The sequence below is a fragment of the Bos javanicus genome, chromosome 7 (assembly GCF_032452875.1).
Source record: "Bos javanicus breed banteng chromosome 7, ARS-OSU_banteng_1.0, whole genome shotgun sequence".
NCBI lineage: Eukaryota > Metazoa > Chordata > Mammalia > Artiodactyla > Bovidae > Bos > Bos javanicus.
The window spans coordinates 22428719-22454520 of NC_083874.1; the positions used below are offsets into that span (position 1 = coordinate 22428719).

Sequence of the window (25802 nt, forward strand, 5' to 3'; positions counted from 1 at the left end):
GGAGCAAGCGTCTTTTAATTTCATGGCTACAGTCACCATCTGCAGCGATTTTGGAGCCCCCCAAAATTTAAGTCTGTCACTGTTTCCATAATTGAACAAAAACGTTTCCAATCTGACTCTATTATTTCTTACAAAAATATGAATATAAAGGAATAGCCAATATATTTCTCAAAGATATACATAATTGATACGAATTTTTAGATTTACTTGATAAAACACTGCAAGACCTTTAGCTTGCCTACATTTAATTACCAAGGAGATTGAATTGTGAATTTAATCATTTTCATATTTTTAAAATAAAAAAAAACATTTATTTTTAAGGTCTGTAGAAGAAAGCTTTAATCTGTCAGATGAAAGCTGTGGCCCTAACCCAGGAATTGTGAGGAAAAAGAAGATTGCAATTGGGGTAATCTTTTCATTATCCAAAGATGAAGATGAAAGTAACAAATTTAATGAGTTCTTTTTTTCACATTTTCCTCTGTTTGAAAGCCACATGAACAAATTAAAGAGTGCAATAGAACAGGTAAGCATAACCACGTTTATGGTTTGTTTTTATTTTTTATTTTCCTTTGAATCTTATTCTCATTCTTTTGCTTAAGCATTGTCTTTATTCATGGCAGAAAAATTAACAGACTCTGTGCAGGTACCCTACAAAGTGACCTGGGAGACGCAAAGTAGACTTCACTTCTTTTTTTTTATTAAACTTTTTATTTTGTATTGGGGTATAGCCAATTAACAATGCTGTGATAATTTTAGGTGAACAGCAAAGGGATTCAGCCATACATATATGTATCCATTCTCCAAAACTCCCCTCCCATCCAGGCTGCCACATAATATTGACTTTAGCTCTTTTTAAGGAGCTTATTGCCTAAAAAAAGATCTAAGGTCATTTATCCATTCAATAAATAAATATTTGAGGGCCTGTAATGTGGCAGGCCTGTTCTAGCAACTGAGGATAAGAGTGAAAAAAAAGCAACTCTCTAGATCATGGGGCAGCAAATAAATGAGTGTGTAAGATTTTGGATGGTAATAAGTACTATGAAGAAAAATAAGAGAAAGGTTTTTATGGAATGCTGGATGGAGGATTACAAATTTTTATAGGATAGTCAAGAGTGCTCCTGATAAAGTCACATATGATCCAGAGATACAGAGGAAATTTGGTATAACCATCTGAGACAACAATTTTACAAGTAGAGGCAAAGGAGTAAGCCTGATGCTTGGGCATCGGTAGGGAGGAGTAAGGAGGCCAAAATGGCTGGGGTAGAAGTCGGACTAAATCATGTAGGGCCTTACAGGATACCATTGTACGAGCATGGGCATATACACTTAAGAAAGATAGGAAGCCATGGGAGTGTTTTGAGCAGGAAAATGACATAATTCATGAGAATCACTTTTACTGCTGGTGGAGAATAGATTTTCTAGGGGCAAAGTTGGATGCTTTGGAATCAGTTACAAGGGTGTTGCTGCTGCTGCTGCTAAGTCATGTCAATTGTGTCCGACTCTGTGCTACCCCATAAATGGCAGCCCAATAGGCTCCTCTGTCCCTGGGATTCTCCAGGCAAGAACACTGGAGTGGGTTGCCATTTCCTTCTCCAGTGCATGAAAGTGAAAAGTGAAAGCAAAGTCGCTCAGTCGTGTCTGACTCCTAGTGACTCCATGGACTATAGCCTACCAGGCTCCTCCATCCATGGGATTCTGCAGGCAAGAGTACTGGAGTGGGTTGCCATTGCCTTCTCTGAGTTACAAGGCTATTGAAATATAATTCAAGTGAGAGATGATGGGTAGTCAAACCAGTTTCATGATGGAATTGGTGAGAAATGGTTGGATTCTGGGTATATTTGAAAATAGAGCTAATGAGATTAGCTGATGGACTGAGTTGGAACTGTAAAAGGAAGAATCATGGCGATGGACTGGGATTTTTCTTTTGAGCAATAAGATGGATGGAATTGGCAGAACTAAAATGGGAAAACTACAAATGGAACGGGTTTGGTGGAGGAAGATCAGGAGTTTGTTTGCGATGCCTCCTGGACATCCAAGTAATTGTGAGTCTAGAGTTTAGGGTCCAAGCTGAGCAGTCACCAGTATATAGATGGTATTGTAATCTAAGAAGCTGATTAAGAGGGAGAGGAGATCCTGATTTGTGGAGCATTTCAGTAGTTAAATTTGGAGGAGCTGAGAACTAGCTAGGAGACTGAGGATTGCCCATTTAAGTAGGAGGAAAAACAAGAGAGAGTACTTTTGGGGTAAGCCTGGTGAAGAAAGTGGTGTAAGAAGGTAGGAGTGATCAATTATGTCAAATGCTGCTCATAGCGCATGTAATAAATTGATGTAAAGAAAGTTGTGAATATAAGATAGAACATAAGAGTAAAAAAGAAGGAAAAGCAAAGTGTCTTAGGAGTTCATAGGGAAGAAAAATGACTTCCTTCTGAGAAGATGTTTCATTTGGACTGCATCTTAAAGGAGTTGTAGAATTTTTTAAACACAATGCTTTGAAAAATGGATAACAGAGTAACAGGGAAAATTGCTATCTTTGCCACCCAAAGATAAGTCATTAACATTTTTCTGAAACTCTTACTCAGACCTTTTCTATGCATATTGTATTTTACTTGATTGGGACTGTGCTGTGTTCATATTGTTTTTATTACGTGCCTGTTTTGAAAAATTCATCCTTGTTAACATGTACATTTCTCATTATAAATGGTTCTTAAATATATTTTAGTGGCTTCCCTCCATTTAAGTTAATTAGGCCATATCTGGTTTTTCTCAGCTATAGCTACACTTCAGTTAACATCTTGGTGAATTTTCCAGATTATGTTTTATGAGATTCCTATAAGTTGAATCATTGAACATAACTAAATTTCTTAATCCCTGTGACAGAATTCAGAAAGGAAAGGATACAAAAAGTAGTAGTAGGTGGTGTGGCTAACAGAGTTAATGTGGACCGGATCACAAGGAGTCTAGAATGCTTGCAAGGATTTTTGACTTTGTTAGACTGTCTTCAAATTGTGCTCTAAGAAGGTTATTATGGCAGCATGTTTGAAAGAGACTAGTAAAAGAAACAAGAGATGCAGGAGCAATTAGAATGGTCTAGAAAGCAGAGGGTGCATTTCAGTAACTCATTAGTGCCTGAGGATCTTGTGCCTCTAAAGAAGGCACTATGTTAGTTATTCACAACAAATCTATTAAAAGACAAATAGATCATTAGCAATACCTTTTTAGTGAGCGATGAGTAAAGTCCATTTTCATTTTTCAGAAGTTCAACACTCGTGACATTTTCTTCAGTTTGCTACTGTGTTTTTTGTAGTCAGTTTTTGCCAAAGTCAGTACACAGAATATTAAGCCATGGCTGAACTGACATTTCAGTTACAGGGAAAAGTGTTTAAACTTTGTATAAAACTTGAAATATTCAAGCAGTACAGAACTCGTTAGAGGTTACTTTTTAAATGTTTTAATGCTTTGTTCCTTCTGCACCCTAAAGGGCACATAGCAGCTGTATATTTGTTCATGTTTAACAACTCATTTCTTTATAAAACTGAAAGAGCTGAGTGAATACTTTCATATAAATGAATAGAACCTATTCTATAGTTAATTAATCATAGACTATAGTAAACATTGAAATACCTACATAAGATGTTCTAGGGCTGTTTTCAAATGATCACTTATTTATATTTTAAATGAAAAACTATAGATTCTGTTTCTGAGCACTGAGGGAGTTATTTCAAAGTCTGCACTACCTTTTGAGATCTATAATGTAGTTAAATTTATTTCATAAAGTTAAGGAAGAATATTGGTCAATTCTAGCCAAAGAATATTTACTTCTTTATAAATTAGGAGTCTCTCAGCAGTTTGTGAAAACAAAAATTGTCACTTTTACCTTATGAAGCTTTCAGATGTACATGAATGATTCTAGTCTAACCTTCTCTTACATATATATTTGAATATTAAAAAAATTAATGTGTAATTACATAAGTAATGTAGAATTACATTATCTTTGAAAAAATTTTAAAAATTTCACAGTTCTTTCTGATAACCATATTCTGATCTTTTTGTCTACCTAAAGTAGGACTTCTAAACCTTGGCTAAATATCTTTTTAAGAAAGCAAACATTACTAATAACTTGAGATATCTTTCAGTAGAATATTTATGTTTTAGGTTTAAAAAAAGGATTTACTTAACAAAACCACTGTTTATGGAATATTAGCGAAACTCAGGAGTTGTTACTGAGTTAGCATTTTATGATCTGTTTGGGAGAGAAGTTTTATGTAACTCAGAAACTGTCAATGTCAGTTTCTTTGTGTTTTGATATTCTCTTTCAATTAAGAGGTCTAACATCAGAAAAATTTGAATTTTATTATACTCATTAATGACCAAAAGTGCAAAAACAAGCCACTAGAAATATGTGTGCCTTCTTTATACATATCTAGTTAAGAATGGTAGGTAAAATGTTAAATAAATATGTGATTTTGTCTTTTACTTTTTTTCCCCATATTTTGCCCATGGTCAGTATAAGAATTAACTATTTGATTGCTTTCAAGGCTATGAAAATGAGCCGGAGATCAGCTGATGCCAGTCAGAGGAGTTTGGCATATAATCGAATAGTTGATGCACTAAATGAATTCAGGTACATTTTTCTCCAGCCTTTCATAATATAGAATTGTTTCATGGTGTACACTGGAAAATTTACTTATTTTCTTTACTTACTCTGATAAAATATAATTCTTTAACCTTCTCTGTCCCATAGTCAAATGAGGGTGTAATTCAGTAGGCTATTGACTCCTTTGTTATTAAATATCAAAAGTGCTTGGAATTCAAGCACACTTGAGAGGAGTCAGTAGTATGGTTGCTAGCATTGGACCACTAAACAAGCAGATATAACCAGAAGAGACCCTTGTTTTAGCAGAAATGTGCTTTGTCTTTGGGTTCCTAGATGTAGGGACTGGTTAAGTGACGGTAATCACACATTCTTAGATACATGGAATACAAAAATATACATGGATATAAGGAGTATGAACTTTGATGTTCCATATAACTTTGTTGCTTAATCCTTTCTCTAGCAGTATCTTCTGGCACAACAAAGCTTGGTCCCTGAAGCTCAAGCAAGTGCTGCAACTGCACTGTAGTTAAGGCAAGGAAACATATTGCAGATGACCTTATGTCAGGAATCACATTAAGTGACTGATGTGTTTCTGTCTCAAAGAGATTCACTTCAGTTTTACTTTGTCCTCTTATATTCTCGGTCTTTCCTCCTTTACACTAGAGAAATAGTATAACACGTAGGACAAGAACTCAAGACTTTAGTATCTGACAGACAGACCTGTGGCTCTGCCTTTAATTATCCCTGATGACCTTGGGCGGATTTTTTAGCCTTTTTTTGACCCTTAGTTTTCTAACATAAAATCTATGAATTCAATTTAGTAATGATTGAATAGATTGTTGTAAAGATAGAATAAAATAATGTATGTAAAGTACTTAGCAGAATGCCCAACATTGATGTTACCACTATTATATATGCCAAATATAACCTATATCAGTGATTTTCAAAAGTCATTCATAGTTGATGTTCATAGTATTGCCAGATCTAAATTGACCCTGTTTTGCTACCTAAATAAATGTATTTAAAAATGAAACTTTATGCATTATTACCCTACATAGACAATCAACATCCTTTGCTATGGTAAGTAAGCTATAAAATGAATGCATAATAATTAAAATTTAAAACACGTATCTGTGTACCACCTAAAGTTTATTATCTCCACTAGTCTATGTACCTCACTTTTGTTCATTGGCTTGTCTTGTATGGCACCTTATTGGGTCAAGGATCTTCTGGATTGTTTGTTTAAATATGAGTTACTGCATTTTGAAGTAAAAGGCTGTTTTAGCCTGTGATACTGCAAGATTGCTACTGTGAAACTGTAGACATGTCATGTGTGTGTGTGTGTGTGTGTATATATATATATATATATATATTTATATTTATATATGTTAATGGAAATGGCTAGGAAGTCATATATTTAATAAATTTGACAATAAGAGAACTCGTTTGTTTTCGACTTTGATCCTCTTATATTCTTAATTTTTCTCTCTTTGTGTTAAACCACAGTGAAAGTAAATCTGGTGTCCTCTTTTAAACCTGTCTCAAAGGAGAGATCTCATTGCTTCAGCCATATTCTAGAATCTTTGAATTTATGATGAAATAAAACATAAGATCAATAAGTTTTCAGCCATGTTATGCTCAAGAAGTATTATGATTTCACATTTACAATTTAGGTCTTTGATCCATTTTTATTTATTTATCTTTTGTGAAAGCTATAAGGCCTTTGTCTAGGTGCATATTTTTGCGTATGAATGTCCACTTGTTCCAGCATCATTTGTTGAAAAGACTGTCTTTGCTTTGTATTGCTTTTATTCCTTTATCAGGTATCAGTTGATTTATCAGGTATCAGGTATATCTCAGGGGCTCTATTTTTGAGCTTTCTGTTTTGTTTTATTGATCTATTTGTCTTTTCTTTCAGCAGTACCACGCTGTCCTGATTAATGCAACTTTATAATAATTCTTTAAATCAGATTATATGAGTCCTCACGTTTGTTCTTTTCCTTCAGTGTTGTGTTGACTATTCTGGATCATTTGCCTCTCCAAACTTTATCAAATCTCCAACACATCATTTTGTTGATATTTACAAAATAACTTACTGGGATTTTGATTGAGATTGCATTGAAACTGTAGATTGGGAAAAGTTGACATCTTATCGGTAATAATACTTCCTGTCCATTGACATGAAATAGTTTGCTCTTTATTTGTATGTTCTTTGATTTCTTTAATCAGAGTTTTATGATTTTCCTCCTGTAAATCTTATACATTTAAAAATTTATACATAAATATCTCAGGGCAGTTTTTTTGGTTGTTAATATTAATGATACCTTGTTTATAATTTCAAATTTCAACTGTTCATTGATGATACATAAGAAATCAATTGACTTTTATATATTAACTTTATATTTTGCAGCCTTGTTATAACTGCTTATTAATTCTAGGAGATTTTTGTCATTTCTTTTAAATTTTCTGCTCATCTGTGAATAGAGACAGATTTATGTCTTCTGTCCCAATCTGTTTACCTCTTATTTCTTTTTCTTGCCTTACTGGATTAACAAGGGCTTCCAGTATGATGTAGAAAAGCAATGATGAGAAGGTTCATTCTTACCTTATACCAGATCTGAATGAAAAAGCTTCAACTTTTTCACCATTAAATATGAAGTTAAGTTTCTTACACTGTCTATCAAACTGAAGAAATTCCCTCTTTATTCCTGGCTTGCTGAGATATTATTGATTATTGATTCAATTGTAAAAATAGGTATAGGACTCTTCAGGTTATCTATTTCTTCTTGTGTGAGTTTTGGTAGCTTGTATCTTTCAAGGAGTTGGTCTGGTTCATCTAAATCATCAAATTTGCAAGCATAGAGTTGTTCATATCATTTCTTAATTATACTTTTGATGTCCATAGGTTAATAGTGATGGACCCTCTTTTATTTCTAATATTAGTAATTTGTGTCATTTCTCTCTTTTACTTGGTTATCTTGGATAGAAATTTATAAAGTTTCAAAGCACCTTTGATCATTTCAGAGAACCAGGTTTTGTTTTGTTGATTTTTAATCTATTGATTTTTGTCTTTAATTTCAATAATTTTTAATCTGATTTTTGTTTATTTTTTCCTGTTTGCTTTAGTTTTGTGTTTTTCATCTTTCTCTAGTTGCCTGAAGTTAAACCTTAGATTATTGCTTTCAAATTATCTTTTTCTCTAATATATGCATTCAGTGCTATAAATTTTCCTCTAAACACTGTTTTTGCTGGATTCCACAGGTTTTGTTATATTGAATGAAAGTTTAATTCAGAAATCTTAAAATTTCTCTTGAGATTTCTTCTTTGACCGTTATGTTAAAAAATAAATTTTTAAAATCTTTTTTAAGTATTTGGAGATTTTCCACGTATCTTTCTTTTTTAAAAAAATTTTTATTTTATAATGGAGTAAAGTTGTTAATTTCAGGTGAACAGAAAAATGATTCAGTTATATATATACATGTTCTATATATATTATATATATATACATGTTCTATATATATTCTTTTTTATGTTCTTTGCCCATTTAGGTTTTTATAGAGTATTGAGCAGTGTTCCCTGTGCTATGCAGTAGCATATAAGTTCATTCTCTTAAGTCTGTGAGTCTGTTTCTGTTTTATAAATGAGTTCATTTGTATCATTTTTTTTAAGATTCTACAAATAAGTGATGTGATATATGATATTTGTCTTTCTCAGTCTCACTTACTTCACTTAGTATGTTAATCTCCAGGTCCATTCATACTATTGCAAATGGCACTATTTCATTCATTTTAATGGCTGAGTAATATTCCGTTGTCTGTATTTACTTCATTGTCTTAATCCGTTCCTCTATCGATGGACATTTAGGTTGCTTCCATATCTTGGCTATTGTAAATAGCGTTGCTGTGAATATTGGGGTCCATGTATCCTTTTGAACCATGTTTTCCTCCAGATATATGCCCAGGAATGAAATTGCTGGATCATATAGTAGCTCTGTATTTAGTTTCTTAATGAACCTCTGTACTGTTCTCCATAGTGGTTCCACCAATTTACATTTGCACCAAAAGTGTAGGAGGGTTCCCTTTCCTACTCACTATCTCCAGCATTTATTGTTTGTAGACTATTCTGGTTGGTTTGAGATGATACCTGATTGTAGTTTTCATTTGCATTTCTCTATAATTAGCAGTGTTGAGCATCTTTTCTTACAATTCTTGGCCATCTGTATGACTTCTTTGGAGAAATGGCTATTTTAGGTCTTCTGCCTATTTTTTGATTGGATTGTTTGTTTGTTTTACATAGGGCTTCCCTGATAGTTCGGTTGGTAAAGAATCCACGTGCAAAGCAGGAGACCCAGTTCAGTTCCTGGGTTGGAAAGAATCCACTGGAGAAGGGATAGGCTACCCACTCCAGTATTCTTGGGCTTCCCTTGTGGCTCAGCATGTAAAGAATCCACCTGCAGTGTGGGAGACCTGGGTTTGATCCCTGGGTTGGGAAGATCCCCTGGAGAAGGGAAAGGCTACCCATTCCAGTATTCTGGCCTGGAGAATTCCATGGACTGTGTAGTCCACGGTGTCGCAAGAGTTGGACACAACTGAGCCACTCGTACTTTGACTTTCACTTTGTATTTTGACATAGAGCTACGTGAGCTGTTTGTAAATATTGAAGATTAATCCCAGGTGGGTCACACTGTTGTAGATATTCTCTCCCATCCTGTGGATTATCTTTTCATTTTGTTTATGGTTTCTTTTGCTGTGCGAAAGCTTTTGAATTTGATTAGATCCTGTTTGTTTATTTTTGCTTTTATTTCTCTTACTCTAGGAGACAGATTGTAAAAGGTATTGCTGAGATGTATGTCAAAGAGTGTTATGCCTTCATTTTCCTCTAATAGTTTCATGGCTTCCGCTGTGCCTCAGTGGTAAAGAATCCACCTGCCAAGCAGGAGTCATGGGTTCGATCCTTGGGTTGGGAAGATCCCCTGGAGAAGGAAATGGCAACTGACTCCAGTATACTTGCCTGGGAAATCCCATGGACAGAGGAGCCTGGTGGGCTGCAGTCCATGGGGTTGCCAAGAGTCAGACATGACTTGGTGACAAGCATGTGCACACATCATGAGATCATTATCACAGCAAGTTTAGTGAACATTATCATCTGCTATAGATACAAAATTAAAGAACTTTCTAAAAAATATTTTGCTTGTGATGAGAACTCAGGATTTACTCATAACAGCTTTCGTATATGACATACAGCAGTGGTAATCATATTAATCTTGTACATTTATATCCTTAGTTCTTATTTATCTTATAAATGGAAGTTTGTAGTACCTTTTGACTGCCTTCATTCCAGTCCCTCTCCTTCCTTACAACTTACATATGTCAGTGCTCTCTTAAGTACATACATGTTAAGGTTTGTTATCTTCAGTTATTGCCAAGATGGATGTCAAGGACTTTACCCCTTTTGTTTTCTTTTAGGGGCTTTATGATTTCAGGTCTTGAGTTTAAGTCTTTAGTCCATTTTGAATTGATTTTTGTTTGTGGTATAAGATAAAGGTCTGGTCATTCTTTTACATGTGGTTGTCCAGTTTTCAGAGAACCATTCATTGAAGAGCCTATCCTATCTCCATGTTATGTTTTTGGCTCCTCTGTCATAAATTAATTGACCATATATATGCAAGGCTATATTTCTGGGCTGTCTGTTCCACTGATTTATTTATGTTTTTATTCCACTAGTATACTGTTTGAGTATTATAGCTTTGTAACATGGTTTTAAACCAGGGAGCATGTTGCTTTCACTTCTGTTCTTCTTTCTCAAGATTGCTTTGACTATTCAGGGTTTTATGTGGTTCCATACAAGTTTTAGGATTGTCTCTTCTATTTTTGTGAAAAAATGTGATTGGAATTTTGTTAGGGGTTGCATTAAATGTGTAGATTGCTTTGGATAGTATCAACATGATTTTTTATTGTATGTTTTTTTAAAAATGTGGAATGTTTCATGAATTTGTATGTCATCTTGGGCAGGTAGCCTTGCTAATCTTCTCTGTATTGTTTCAGTTTATATGTGCTGTCAAATGAGCATGAATATGGTTTAATTCAATGTTTCGTTGACTTTGGACTGGGTTTGTTATATGTTTTGAACAATTCTTTTTGCTTATCGCCAAAAAGAATCCTGCCCCCCCCCTTTTTTTTGACATTCACATTTTGTGATATTACCCAGCATTGAATCATTGCCCTTGTACTTTGAGCTGTATCTTACATTACTGGATTAGTTTCTTTTCTTTAGTCACAAGCTTTGTGGCAAAAGGCCGAGAGTCTGTTTTTGAGCTCTGAGGAAGCACTGTCATCATAGATCCAGCTGAGGTTACCAGAATAGTAAATATTGTCATGAGACTCATTCCTGGTAGAAAACTGTTTTTGCTCTTAGGTTAAACTCAGCATTTTGATTAATGAATTTTTGAGTTAAATACCTACAAGATAATTGCTGTGATGTAAAGTAGTATGAATTGCCTCCCCTTAAAATTTTAACATTGCCTGGAATTTACAGCATGTATGAGTTATAAAATCATTGTAGGAAATTCCCTAGCCATTCCAGTGGGTTAGGTCTCTATGCTCTCACTGCTAAGGGCTTGGGTTTGATCCCTCATGAGGGAACACAGATTCCGCATGCTGCACAGTGCAGGCAACAAAACAAAACAAAAAAGCAGAAAACCATTGTAAATGTATGTCCTGATTGTGTATTTTCCTTTTTGTATTAATCTGATAATTTTACTTCAGTCTGTGCAAATCTGAATGACTGCATGATATCAGTTAAACATTCTTACAATATTTAAAAAATACTTGATGAAACACAGTTTTTTTAAGCAATCTATCTGTAGACGTACTTTTAATATGTACAGTTGATCCTCATTATTTACAGATTCTGTATTTGTGAATTAGTCTGCTTGCTGCAATTTATTTATAAACCTAAAATATACTCATAGTGATTATATGATCCTTTGTGGACATGTGCAGAGCAGTGAAAATTTTGAGTGCTGTAACACACACATTTCCAGATGACGTCAAATAAGACAGTATTCTCCCTTTTGTGTATTTTAATTGGAGTGTAATTGATTTACAGTGTTGTGTTGATGTGTACTGTACAACAAAGTGAATAAAATACAAGTATACATACGTCTCCTCCCTCCTAAGTCTCTCCACCCACCCATCCCACTTCTCTAGGTCATCATAGAACCCTGAGCTGAGTTCTCTACAGCAGCTTCTCACTAGCTGTCTGTTTACACGTGGTAGTGTATATATATCTGTGCTACTCTCTTAGTTCATCCCACCCTCTCCTTCCCTGGCCTGTGTCCCCAGGTCTGTTTTCTATGTCTGTGTCTGTTCCTGCCCTGCATATAGGTTCATCAGTACCATTTTTTTTTTGTATTCCATATATATGCATTAATACATGATATTTGTTTTTCTCTTTCTGACTTGCTTCACTCTGTTTAACAGACTCTAGGTTCATTCACATCACAAAAATGACCCAACTTTGGTCCTGTTTATGGCTGTGTAATATTCCATTATATATATATATACACACACACACACACACACACACACACATATATACCTATATATATGTATATGTGTGTATATATATATATACATGTCAGTGGACTTCTATATTGCTTCTGTGTCCTCACTGTTGTAAATAGTGCTGCAGTGAACATTGGGGTCCATGTATCTTTTTGAATTATGGTTTTCCTATGGTATATTCCCATTAGTAGGTTTGCTGAGTCATGTGATAGTTTTATTACTAGCTCCTTAAGGAACCTCCATCCTGTTCTCTGTAGTGGTGGTGTCAATTACATTTCCACCAACAGTGCAGGAAGGTCCCCTTTTCTCCATATCATCTCCAACATTTGTTGTTTGTAGATTTTTTGATGATGGCCATTCTAACTGATGTGAGGTAATAATACCTCATTGTAGTTTTGATTTGCATTTCTCTAATAATGAGTGATGTTGAGCACCTTTTCGTGGGTTTTTGGTTGGTTGTATATCTTCTTTGGAGTACTCTTCCTTGTTTCAGCTCTGTTTTATAAACAAGTGTCCTTTTCATGATCTATATAGTGCTGCTTTTTTCAAAGCGTTTTGCACCTTTTTTTTTTTTTTTAGTGATTTTGCAATTAAAATTGGCCCCAAAGACAGTTTTCCAAAAATGATGTGCAGCTGGCCAAGAAACACATGAAAAGATGCTTAATATCACTAATTATTAGAGAAATGCAAATTGAAATGACAATGAGTTACTACCTCACACTGGTCAGAATGGCCATCATTTAAGAGGCTTTTAATAAACACTGGAGAAGGTGTGGAGAAAAGGGAACCCTCCTACACTGTTGGTGGAAATTTATATTGGTGCAGTTGCTATGGAGAACAGTATGGAGGTTCCTTAAAAAGCTGAAAATAGAGTTGCCATATGATCCAGCAATCCCACTTGTGGGCATATATTGAGAGAAAATTCTAATTTTAAAAGATACATGCACCCCAGTGTTCAGAGCATCACTATATACAGTAGCCAAGGGATAGAAACATCTAAATGTCCATAGATAGATGAATGGATAAAGAAGATGTGGTATATATACACAGTAGTATTGCTTGTAAAGGAAAAAAAGAATGAAGTAATGCCATTTGCAGCAACATGAATGAACCTAGAGATTATCATACAAAGTGAAGTAAGTCAGAGAAAGGTAAATATCATGTGATATCACTTATATCTGGAATCTAAAATATGTCACAAATGAACTTGTTTACAAAAGAGAAACACATTCATGGACAGAAAACAAATTTACAGTTAACAAAGAGAAAAGATAGAGGGGAAGGATAAAATTGGGAGTTTCGGATTAGTAGATATACACTACTATATGAAAAATGATACATAAACAGCACAGTCCTACTGTTATAGCACATGAAAGTATATTCAGTATTGTGTGATAAACCAGAGTGGAAAAGAATGTGTATATATACATATGTAGATATACACACACGTGTATATATACACACACACACACACATAACACATATATATATATATATATATATAGGTATATCTATATGGATATATCTAGGAATCATTTTACTGTGTGCCAGAAACTAATATAACTTTGTAAATCAGCTGTACTTCACTTTAAAAAGGTATGGTCCAAATAACCTAACTCTATACCTAAAGCAACTAGAAAAGGAAGAAATGAAGAACCCCAGGGTTAGTAGAAGAAAAGAAATCTTAAAAATTAGGGCAGAAATAAATGCAAAAGAAACAAAAGAGACCATAGCAAAAATCAAGAAAGCCAAAAGCTGGTTCTCTGAGAAGATAAATAAAAGTGACAAACCATTTGCCAGACTCATCAAGAAACAAAGGGAGAAGAATCAAATCAACAAAGTTAGAAATGAAAATGGAGAAATCACAACAAATAACACAGAAATATAAAGGATCATAAGAGACTACTATCAACAACTATATGCCAATAAAATGGACAACTTGGAAGAAATGAACAAATTCCTAGAAAAATACAACTTTCCAAAACTGAACCAGGAAGAAAAGGAAATCTTAACAGACCCATCACAAGCACGGAAATCAAAACTGTAATCAGAAATCTTCCAGCAAACAAAAGCCCAGGACCGGACGGCTTCACAGCTGAATTCTGCCAGAAATTAGAGAAGAGCTAACACGTGTCCTACTTGAACTCTTCCAGAAAATTGCAGAGGAAGGTAAACTTCCAAACTCATTCTATGAGGCCACCATCACCCTAATATCAAAACCAGACAAAGATGCCACAAAAATAAGAAAACTACAGGCCAATATCACTGATGAACATAGAAGCAAAAATCGTTAACAAAATTCTAACAAACAGAATCCAACCACACATTAAAAAGATCATACATCATGACCCAAGTGGGCTTTATCTCAGGGATGCAAGGATTCTTTAATATCCGCAAATCAATCAACGTAATACACCACATTAACAAATTGAAAGATAAAAACCATATGATTATCTCAATAGATGCAGAGAAAGCCTTTGACAAAATTCAACATCTATTTATGATAAAAATCCTCCAGAAAGCAGGAGTAGAAGGAACATACCTCAACATCATAAAAGCTATATATGACAAACCCACAGGAAACGTTATCCTCAGTGGCGAAAACTTGAAAGTATTTCCCCTAAAGTCAGGAACAAGACAAGGGTGCCCACTCTCACCACTACTATTCAACATAGTTTTGGAAGTTTTGGCTGAGCAATCAGAGCAGAAAAAGAAAAAAGGAATTCAGATTGGAAAAGAGGAAATAAAACTCTTCACTTTTTGCAGATGACATGATCCTCTACATAGAAAACCCTAAAGACTCTGCTAGAAAATTACTAGAGCTAATCAGTGAATATAGTAAAGTTGCAGGATATAAAATTAACACACAGAAATCCCTTGCATTCCAATACACGAACAATGAGAAAACAGAGAAATTAAGGAAACAATTCCATTCACCATTGCAACTAAAAGAGTAAAATACTTAGTAATAAATCTACCTAAAGAAACAAAAGACCTATATATAGAAAACTATAAAACACTGATGAAAGAAATCAAAGATGACACAGATAGATAGAGAAATATACCATGTTCATGGATCAGAAGAATCAATATAGTGAAAATGAGTATACTACCCAAAGCAATCTATAGATTCAATGCAATCCCTGTCAAGCTACCAATGGTATTTTTCAGAGAACTAGAACAAATAATTTCACAATTTGTATGGAAATACAAAAAACCTTGAATAGCCAAAGCAGTCTTGAGAATGAAGAATGGAACTGGAGGAATCAACCTGCCTGACTTCAGTCTCTACTACAAAGCCACAGTCATCAAGACAGTATGGTACTGGCACAAAGACAGAAATATAGATCAACGGAACAAAACAGACAGCCCAAAGATAAATCCACACACCTATGGACACCTTATCTTTGACAAAGGAGGCAAGAATATACAATGGAGAAAAGACAATCTCTTTAACAAGTGGTGCTGGGAAAACTGGTCAACCACTTGTAAAAGAATGAAACTAGAACACTTTCTAACACGATACACAAAAGTAAACTCAAAATGGTTTAAAGATCTAAACGTAAGACCAGAAACTATAAAATTCCTAGAGGAAAACATAGGCAAAACACTCTCTTGACATACATCACAGCAGGATCCTCTATGACCCAATTCTCAGAGTATTGGAAATAAAATAAAAAATAAACAAATGGGACCTAATTAAAAGCTTTTGCACAACGAAGAAAACTATAAGAAAAGTGAAAAGACAGCCTTCAGAATGGGAGAAAATAATAGCAAATGAAGCAACTGACAAAGAATTAATCTCAAAATTATATAAGCAATTCCTGCAGCTCAATTCCAGAAAAATAAAAGACCCAATCGAAAAGTAGGCCAAAGAACTAAACAGACATTTCTCCAAAGAAGACATACAGATGGCTAACAAACACATGAAAAGATGCTCAACATCACTTATCATCAGAGAAATGCAAATCAAAACCACAATGAGGAACCATCTCACGCCAGTCAGAATGGCTGCTATCCAAAAATCTACAAGTAATACATGCTGGAGAAGGTGTGGAGAAAAGGGAACCCTCTTACACTGTTGGTGGGAGTGCAAACTGGTACAGTCGCTATGGAGAACAATGTGTAGATTCCTTAAAAAACTGGAAATCGAACTGCCATATGACCCAGAAATCCCACTGCTGGACATACACACCAAGGAAACCAGAATTGAAAGACACATGTGTACCCAAATGTTCATCACAGCACTGTTTATAATAGCCAGGACATGGAAGCAACCTAGATGTCCATCAGCAGATGAATGGATAAGAAAGCTGTGGTACATATATACAATGGAATATTACGCAGCCATTAAAAAGAATGCTTTTGAATCAGTTCTAATGAGGTGGATGAATTATACAGAGCGTATTATACAGAGTGAAGTAAGCCAGAAAGAAAAACACCAATAGAGTATAATAATGCATATATATGGAATTTAGAAAGATGGTAACAATAACCCTGTATGCGAGACAGTAAAAGAGACACAGGTGTATAGAACAGTCTTTTGGACTCTGTGGGAGAGGGCAAGGGTGGGATGATTTGGGAGAATGGCATTGAAACATGTATATTATCATATGTGAAATGAATTGCCAGTCCAGGTTCAATGCATGAGACAGGGTGCTCGGGGCTGGTGCACTGGGATGACCCAGAGGGATGGTATGGGGAAGGATGTGGGAGGGGGGTTCAGGATGGGGAACACATGTACATCCATGGCGGATTCATGTTGATGTATGGCAAAACCACTATAATATTGTAAAGTAATTAGCCTCCAATTAAATAAATTTGTATTAAAAAATATTATCCACAAGCACAGTGCTGAAATGCTAGCTAATGTTAATAAGTGCAAGAAGGTTATGATGTGCTTTACAGAGAAAATATGTGTCAGATAAGCTTTTTCAAGGTATGTATCATAGTGCTGTTGGCTGTGAATTCATTATTAATGAATTAACAGAATATTAAATAAAGTGTCTTTAAACAAAAACTCACATCAAACAGGATTATATACTGATAGACTGACAAAAGTGTTGTGACCAGTGGATCACAGGAACCTGACCCTGTATTTTCCTCATGAACAGTGATTCATTGTTCACTAATTCAGTGTTTCTGTTGACTTCATAAATCATTGCTGTAAATAATGAGAAGCATTTTAAAGTATGTGTTTATTTGAAATGAGATGATTAATGAATTTTGGGTAGTTGAGAAGGAAGAGGAAGGAAATGATTCACATGTGTATGGAAGCTAAAGAATTGAGAACTGTGTTTAGTTAGCATTGCTGCCTGGCAGAGATGAAGTCCTTGGATTTTTTTTTTTTCAATTTTAATTGGAATATAGTTGCTTTACAGTGTTGTGTTATTTTCTGCTGTACAGCAAAATGAATCAGCCATATGTATACATTGAAGTCCTTGGATTTTTACTTGGATTTTATATATATCAATGAGAACTAAATCATGTCATAGTTCCCTTCTAAGTAAAATGAATTTTTCGTCTCTAGGGACAGATGAAGAAAAATAAAGGGTCAGATGACTGAAAATACTTGCCTTTCTTACTATTCATCAGTAGGGAATAATCATTAAAGGGGCTAGAGAGCAAGTACTATTACTTCTAGGTTGTTAATGATAACACAGAATTTTGTGTAGTGAGAGCTGTATCATGTACTTTTTTTGCCTTCTTTTCACTTGATACACTTCAAGTCATGGTGCATATTTTTATATATCAAAACTCTAAAGGGAGTGTCCTCAGAGACTCACTATGCTAATGTTAACAGTATGACTCTGGCATAGACTTGTGTTCAGTTCAGTTCAGTTCAGTCGCTCAGTCGTGTCCGACTCTTTGCGACCCCATGAATCGCAGCACACCAGGCCTCCCTGTCCATCACCAACTCCCGGAGTTCACTCAGACTCACGTCCATTGAGTCAGTGATGCCGTCCAGCCATCTCATCCTCTGTCGTCCCCTTCTCCTCTTGCCCCCAATCCCTCCCAGCATCAGAGTCTTTTCCAATGAGTCAACTCTTCGCATGAGGTGGCCAAAGTTCCAGCTTTAGCATCATTCCTTCCAAAGAAATCTCAGGGCTGATCTCCTTCAGAATGGACTGGTTGGATCTCCTTGCAGTCCAAGGGACTCTCAAGAGTCTTCTCCAACACCACAGTTCAAAAGCATCAATTCTTCGGTGCTTAGCCTTCTTCACAGTCCAACTCTCACATCCATACATGACCACAGGAAAAACCATAGCCTTGACTAGACGGACCTTTGTTGGCAAAGTAATGTCTCTGCTTTTCAATATGTTATCTAGGTTGGTCATAACTTTCCTTCCAAGGAGTAAGCGTCTTTTAATTTCATGGCCGCAGTCACTATCTGCAGTGATTTTGGAGCCCAAAAAAACAAAGTCTGACACTGTTTCCACCATTTCCCCATCTATTTCCCATGAAGTCATGGGATCAGATGCCATGATCTTCGTTTTCTGAATGTTGAGTTTTAAGCCAACTTTTTCACTCTCCTGTTTCACCTTCATCAAGACTTGTGTTAGGTTGGTACAAAAGCAATTGCTGTTTTGCATTGTTGAACTTTACTATTTGGCATTGGAGTACATTCTTAAATAAATGTGGTTATATATCATTTTAATGTACATTTCTTTATTTTTATTTTTTGCTAATGACTTTTTACTTGCTGTTTATTTTATATTTATTTTAGATTAGGGAAATGATGCTAGACAAAAAGCAATTATGAGGGAGTTTCTTATTTCAGTTCAAAATAAGTCCTAAAGCAGTGGCGAGAACTCACAACATCAACAACTCATTTCGCCCAGGAATTGCTAATGAACGTACAGCGCAGTGGTGGTTCAAGAAGTTTTGCAAAGGAGACAATTGCCTTGAAGATGAGGAGCATAGTGGCCAACCATCAGAAGTTGACAATGACCAACTGATAGGATCATCAAAACTGATCCTCTTAAAACTACATGAGAAGTTGCTGAAGAACTCAGCATCGATCATACTATGGTCATTTGGCGTTTGAGGCAAATTGGAAAGGTGAAAAAAGCTCAATAAATCGTTCCCTCATGAGCTGACGGCAAATCAAAAAAATTATCAATTTGAAGTGTTGTCTTCTCTAATTGTACACAACAACGAACCATCTCTTGATCAGATTGTGACGTGTGATGAAAAGTAGATTTTATATGACGACCAGCTCAGTGGTTGGACCAAGAGGAAGCTTCAAGCACTTCCCAGAGTCCAGCTTACACCAGAAACAGGTCATGGTCACTGTTTGGTGGTCTGTTGCTGGTCTGATCCATTACAGCTTTATGAATCCAAGTGAACCCATTATATCTGAGAAGTATGCTCAGCAGATCAATGAGATTCACTAAAAACCACAGTGCCTGTAGCCGGCTTTGGTCAACAGAATGGACTCAGTTCTTCTCCATGACAACGCCCACCCCAGATTGCACAACCAACACTTGAAAATTTAAATGAACTGGACTACGAAGTGTTGCCTCATCTGCCATTTCACCTGACTTTTCACCAACTGACAACCACTTCTTCAAGCATCTTGACAACTTTTTGCAGAGAAAATGCTTCCACAACCAGCAGGAGGCAGAAAATGCTTTCCAAGTGTTCGTTGAATCCTGAAATGTGGAGTTTTACAGTATAGGAATAAACAAACTTAATTCTCATTGGCAAAAATGTGTTGATTGCAGTGGTTCCTGTTTTGATTAATAAAGATGTGTTTGAGCCTGGTTATAATTTAAAGTTCATGGTCCAAAATCACAGTTGCGTTTGCACCAACCTAATGGTAGACAGCATATTAAAAAACAGAGACATTACTTTGTCAACAAAAGTCCATCTAGTCAAGGCTATGGTTTTTCCAGTGGTCATGTATGGATGTGAGAGTTGGACTATAAAGAAAGTTGAGTGTCGAAGAATTGATGGTTTTGAACTGTGGTGTTGGAGAAGACTCTTGAGAGTCCCTTGGACTACAAGGAGATCCAACCAGTCCATCCTAAAGGAAATCAGTCCTGACTGTACATTGGAAGGACTGATGTTGAAGCTGAAACACCAATACTTTGGCCACCTGCTGTGAAGAGCTGACTCATTTGAAAAGACCCTGATGCTGGGAAAGAATGAGGGCAGAAGGAGAAGGGGACGACAGAGGATGAGATGGTTGGATGACATCACGGACTCAATGAACATGGGTTTGGGTGGACTCCGGGAGTTGGTGATGGACAGGGAGGCCTGGCACACTGCTTTTCATGGGGTTGCAAAGAGTCAGACGTGACTGAGCGACTGAACTGAACTGAATGGTAGACACTATTATTCTGAAGAAACTTCTGAAAAATGAGTTGATTAGCTTGTTCATTCATTTAATCAAAAAGGACATTCACGTGGTTAAGAAACAAAAATTATATGAAAAGTAAATGAAGCCTATTCTACCTCTCCTATCCCCATTCTTTTTCTGAAGAACATCCTCTTTTAACTCTTTAAGTATTTCTTTTGTTATTTACCTCCATTTTATTAAACAGTGTACTTAATGCAGCTATTTCATGATTTATCACTTGTAGGGCATATTTATCTCCTGCCATGAATTCATACTTGATCTTGGTTCCTTTAGCCTTTCAGTATGATTTTAGCACTGTCTTTCAGCTTTGGTAAATTAGTTTCTCTGATAATTTATTTTCCTCTATTTTCTCTCTTGAGTTTATTAGAAATTGACATTCCTGAATTGATCGTCTATATGTCTTTCTTTCATATTTTTCTTTTCTTTTTCTGAATATATTATTTCCTATTTCTTCTGGAGTCCTTTGTGTGTGTATTTCTGTCTTTGTTTGTGTCCCTCTCTCCTTGGAGGCTTTACTTATGTATTAGTATCAAAATGTTGGTTGCCCATTAAGAATTGAGAGCGAGGAACCAAAATAAAAGTTGGGAGAACAGATTGGAAAACCTTATTTTACAGCAGTGTTGCTCAACTTTTTTCATTTTCACTGCCTGAAGGAGCATATTTAAACATTTTTCCCCCCATAATTGCTGCCTCTGCCATGAAATTTTAATACCACAAAATTTACTATCTATGTATTTATGTACTATGAAAGATTCAAATATCAAGGAGGGTTTGGGGATGTCATTTCCCCAGGCAGGTCAGTTGCTTCCTCTGCTTTCCTGTCATTAGTTATTCTGCAGGAAGATGGGGTAGAATGTAGGGGTAACCAACCACTTATGGACCTTGAATTAGTCTGTCAGTTTATAGTCCTATATGACTCCTGACCTACTTTTGAAAACTTACACTCTCTTTGCTTCACTGGGGCAAATTAGCTTCTCTTTGTACATGTCCCCCGTTATGAGTACCATAATATATCATCTTTCTCTACCCTACTACTTCAGTGAACATTTCTTCTCTGTATTTTGTCTTCTAGAATCTTATTAGATCTGTAATTTTAATTTTCACTAAAGTTTCAGTAAAATTCACTAAAGTTCTGTCTGTTGTAGCAATTCATTTGATTTTTAAATCATTAAGTAGTGTTCATTTGGGGCATAAGAACTAAAAGTGGATAAACATTTGTTTTCAATTTTTTATCCTATCTGGATATCCTTAATAGTCTTTTAAAAATAAGCATTATCTCATATCCCTCATTTATATTCTACTCCTATTTTTCTCTATAAGATGCCTGTAGTTTTTTCTATTCATACATTTAAGTTCTCAGCAGTTATTTTGTGCCCTACCGATAATTCATTAATGTGACCTGTATTTGTCACTTTATGGTAATATATCCTATTCATATTAGGTTGAGATTCAGTAAAACTTGAACAAGGAACAGAATTCTTTTTCGTTTGTGAATTTTGAAAGTGAAAGTGAAGTTGTGTCTGACTTTTTGCAACCACATGGACTGTAGCCTACCAGGCTTCTCTGTCCATGGGATTCTCTAGGCAAGAGTACTGGAGTGGGTTGCCATTTCCTTCTCCAGGGGATCTTCCCGACCCAGGAATCAAACCCAGGTCTCCTACATTGCAGGCAGACACTTTAACCTCTGAGCCACCAGGGAAGCCACCAGAATTCTAGTTATTTTAAATTATATTGAGGTAGGTATCTGAGATTTGTGGAAATCTCAAGAGAACCTTCTAGAGCCTTACTAATAAGTTAATAACCATTAGCCACCTGTGGCTATTTAAATTAATTACAACAAAATAAAATTTAAAATCCAATTCCACAGTTACATTGACCGTATTTTAGTTATCTCGTAATCACATATGACTGGCTAGTGGCTACCATGTTGGATGGCACAGATAATAGAACATATGCATTAGTGCTAAAAGTTCTGTTAGGACCGTTTGAGAGAGTAGAAAGTCAGATACCATTCTGTGGCTTCTGCGAGACTGACTAGTTTCTTAAGCCCCAACTTTGTGGGAGTTGCTTATCCTGGTGACTGTATAGCACTTTACCAAACAGATATTAATGTTAAAAAAAAAAAACAACAAAGAACTGCCATCTTAAAGGTATTCTTCTTTTTTTTTTAATTTAAATTTATTTAATTGGAGGCTAATTACTTTACAATTTTGTATTGGTTCTGCCACACATCAACATGAATCCACCACGGGCATACACGTGTTCCCCATCCTGATCCCCAACCCCCCACCCCGCCCCCGCCACCCACCTCCCTCCCCGTACCATCCCTCCAGGTCATCCCAGTGGAAGAGTCTGAGCACAGGCAACAAAATGATGCTGATAAACTATTGTTCTGAGTGGGTAATATTGGCACGCTGTTACGCCATTTAAAATAATTTTCTATGTTGTTGATTAAATAATTTGTTATATATATGAAAGTATAGCTTATACCTTAGAAATGTACAACTGGAAAGGGTCTAGAAATTATCTGGTCCTTTCCTTTCATTTTACAGGTAAGGGGAACTGATGCTTAAAGTAGGGCAGTAATTTATCCAAAGGCACACAGTCTTTGAGGACAGATCTGGTTCTAGGACCAAAACATTTTGAGTTTATATTCCCCCTTTCCCTTGGTAGTATGCTGAGGACAAAGAAGGAAAGACTTGATTCATTACCTCTTTTCCAAAGCTTTTAATAACCTAGGTGGGAGCCAGCAACATTAAGAGTATGTAATTCTGGGAACTGAGTTTTATAATGTGTTTTCCTCTTTTTTAGAACAACAATTTGTAATCTTTATACAATGCCACGAATTGGAGAGCCTGTCTGGCTTACAATGATGTCGGGGACTCCAGAAAAGAACCAGCTTTGCCATCGTTTCATGAAGGAGTTCACTTTTCTAATGGAAAATGCTTCAAAAAATCAGTATGGCCCTCGCTCTCTCCCATCCTCCCTTTCTTCCATCTATCCATCCATCTAGGCTATCTTAACTGTCTTAGCTGTTATTTATAATAAGTGAATATCTAGATTGTGATCAAGTTCAGTTACAAAAATGAAAGAGTTAATCATTGCCTTTGGAAGTTTTCATATTATTAATGATCAAGATAGAATTATAAAAGGTAATTAATATAATTAAAAGATATAGAAGAAGGCCAAAGAACCTGATGTTGAGAAACAGTAAAAATGTATTTGTGTATTAAAACTCCTGACATCTTACGGAACTGTGTGAGGCTTCTCATTTTTCATAATTATATCTATATATGCAGTTTCATTCTCTAGAAAACAACTTAAAAAATATATAGATAAGTGCCAGAATTCCAATAATAATGTTTTCAGTATGGTACTTTATCATATTGCTTTCTTCTAATCATTCATCAAATTCTTAGACTCTAGATGAGTAATTTAAATGTTTATATTCTCTAAACAAAGTTTTGTTAATACTTTCTTTCATTTTCCTTTTCAGTAATTGGGAAATGTATAGACCTACTGATTGATTCATAAACACTGAAAAGAATCCATAGTTTTTCAAATAAAATGGTATTTTTGTTTTTTAATTATGAGTCAAAATAGCTCCTTATGAATGCTATCTTTATTTTAAGGAGTTTTCTTTTAACTAGTACAACAAAAATTTATTAACTTTTGTTTTCATTTTGGTGATATACCTATCCTTTCCTCTATTCCTCTATTTTTTTTTTATGACGATTGGCCATATACCCTCTCTGCTTTATTCTGTCACTGCTTTTTGCTTGAGGTTTTATGAAAGCAGGTTAGAATCTGATAGGATGCATTTTGATTTCAGATTCTTGCCAGCACTTATTACTGCAGTTTTGACCAATCATCTTGCCTGGGTTCCAACAGTCATGCCAAATGGACAACCACCTATAAAAATATTTTTAGAAAAACATTCCTCTCAGAGTGTGGACATGTTGGCAAAGACTCATCCATATAATCCACTTTGGGCACAACTGGGTATGTATTCTGAAAACCCTTACCTAATGCATTATACTTAGACTTTTGTGTAACTATCTGGAGTTATTTCATAGCAAAAATAAATAGAGAAAAATTAAGTGCTCTCTTTTCCCTTTCCTTTCTAAAGCACTTCTTCCTTGTTGTTACATGACTGCTAAATTGTCTTATCCCAATCTTATGTATAATATTCCTTATGGATAGAGACTTGCAACTGCAACAAAAGGAGCAGAATTTACTACTAACTTTGGAGTCTTCTGGATTTTTTGTATTTAGTACTTTGCCTAGAAAGAATGAATGAACAAAGTTACCTGTGATCTCTAGAATAAATCTGGTTAACTGAGAAGCAGTCATGGAGTTTTCCATTGAACTATGTTTGTTTCTTTTGTTGAGTAAATTTTGAAAATGTTGCCGTTAGTGTTGCGCACCCCACTAAATAAATGGGTAACAGGAGAGAGGGTTTAACTGATGAGTTGACAGTCGTTAGGAAGGCAGTGTAGCCTGGAGCTTAAATTTAAGCATAGGCTGGGGAGTCAGGCATACCATGTTTGAACCACAGTTTCCCTGTTTATAAAGTAGGGATAATAAATAGTACAGGGAATTCCCTGGTGGTTTGGTGGTTAACATTCGGTGCTTTCACTGCCTCTGCCTGGGTTCAGTCCCTAGTTGGGGAACTGAGATCCCACAAGATGCATGGAGTGGCCAAAGATATATAAAATAAATATAAATAGTACATACTTTATAATGTGAAAAGGAAATGAAATAATATGAGTATAGTATTTAGGACAGTGACCGATAAATACATGTAGTTGCTGTTATCCTTGCTGTTACTCTGGTGCTATTTGGTGATGGAAGAAGAACTAGTGGAGAACATTTTGGTGACCTGGTAGAAACTTTAAATTCTCTTAGTTGTTAGGGTGTGTGAGCTTGCCAGGCAGATTGTCATGTGGCTTATTAATCATATAACCAATCAACCTCCCTCTCTCATTCCCACTCTGTTTCCTCCCTCCCTCCCTTTCCTTTCTTCTACATAATTAAGGAATAATTGGCATACAACAAACACATGTATAAAGTATACAGTTTTGTAAGTTTTGATATATATGTCAAAATATATGTGAAACCATCACCAAAATCATTATGGTGAACATATTCATCATTACAGATTTTCCTCATGCCCCTTGTAATCACTTCCTCCCTACTCTGCCTGTTCACTTTCCCTTATACTCAGGCAGCCATTCGTCTGCTTTCTACCAATCACTGTAGATTAGTTTGCATTTTC

The 25802-nt window shown here is 35.6% G+C and overlaps 1 protein-coding gene and 1 non-coding gene across 3 annotated transcripts in view; one reads left to right on the forward strand and one right to left on the reverse strand.

Moving 5' to 3' along the window:
- FNIP1 (folliculin interacting protein 1) overlaps window positions 1-25802 on the forward strand; it is a 120496-nt gene that overhangs the window by 75115 nt on the left and 19579 nt on the right. For both annotated transcript variants that reach the window (XM_061422872.1, XM_061422873.1), the window contains 4 exons: window positions 322-523; window positions 4536-4621; window positions 23336-23482; window positions 24357-24526. In XM_061422872.1, the coding sequence (XP_061278856.1) occupies window positions 322-523; window positions 4536-4621; window positions 23336-23482; window positions 24357-24526 (605 nt within the window). The remainder of the gene's footprint in view (window positions 1-321; window positions 524-4535; window positions 4622-23335; window positions 23483-24356; window positions 24527-25802) is intronic.
- On the reverse strand, window positions 10562-10663 carry LOC133252186 (U6 spliceosomal RNA). Its single transcript, XR_009737816.1, has one exon. It is a non-coding gene; the product is annotated as a U6 spliceosomal RNA (small nuclear RNA).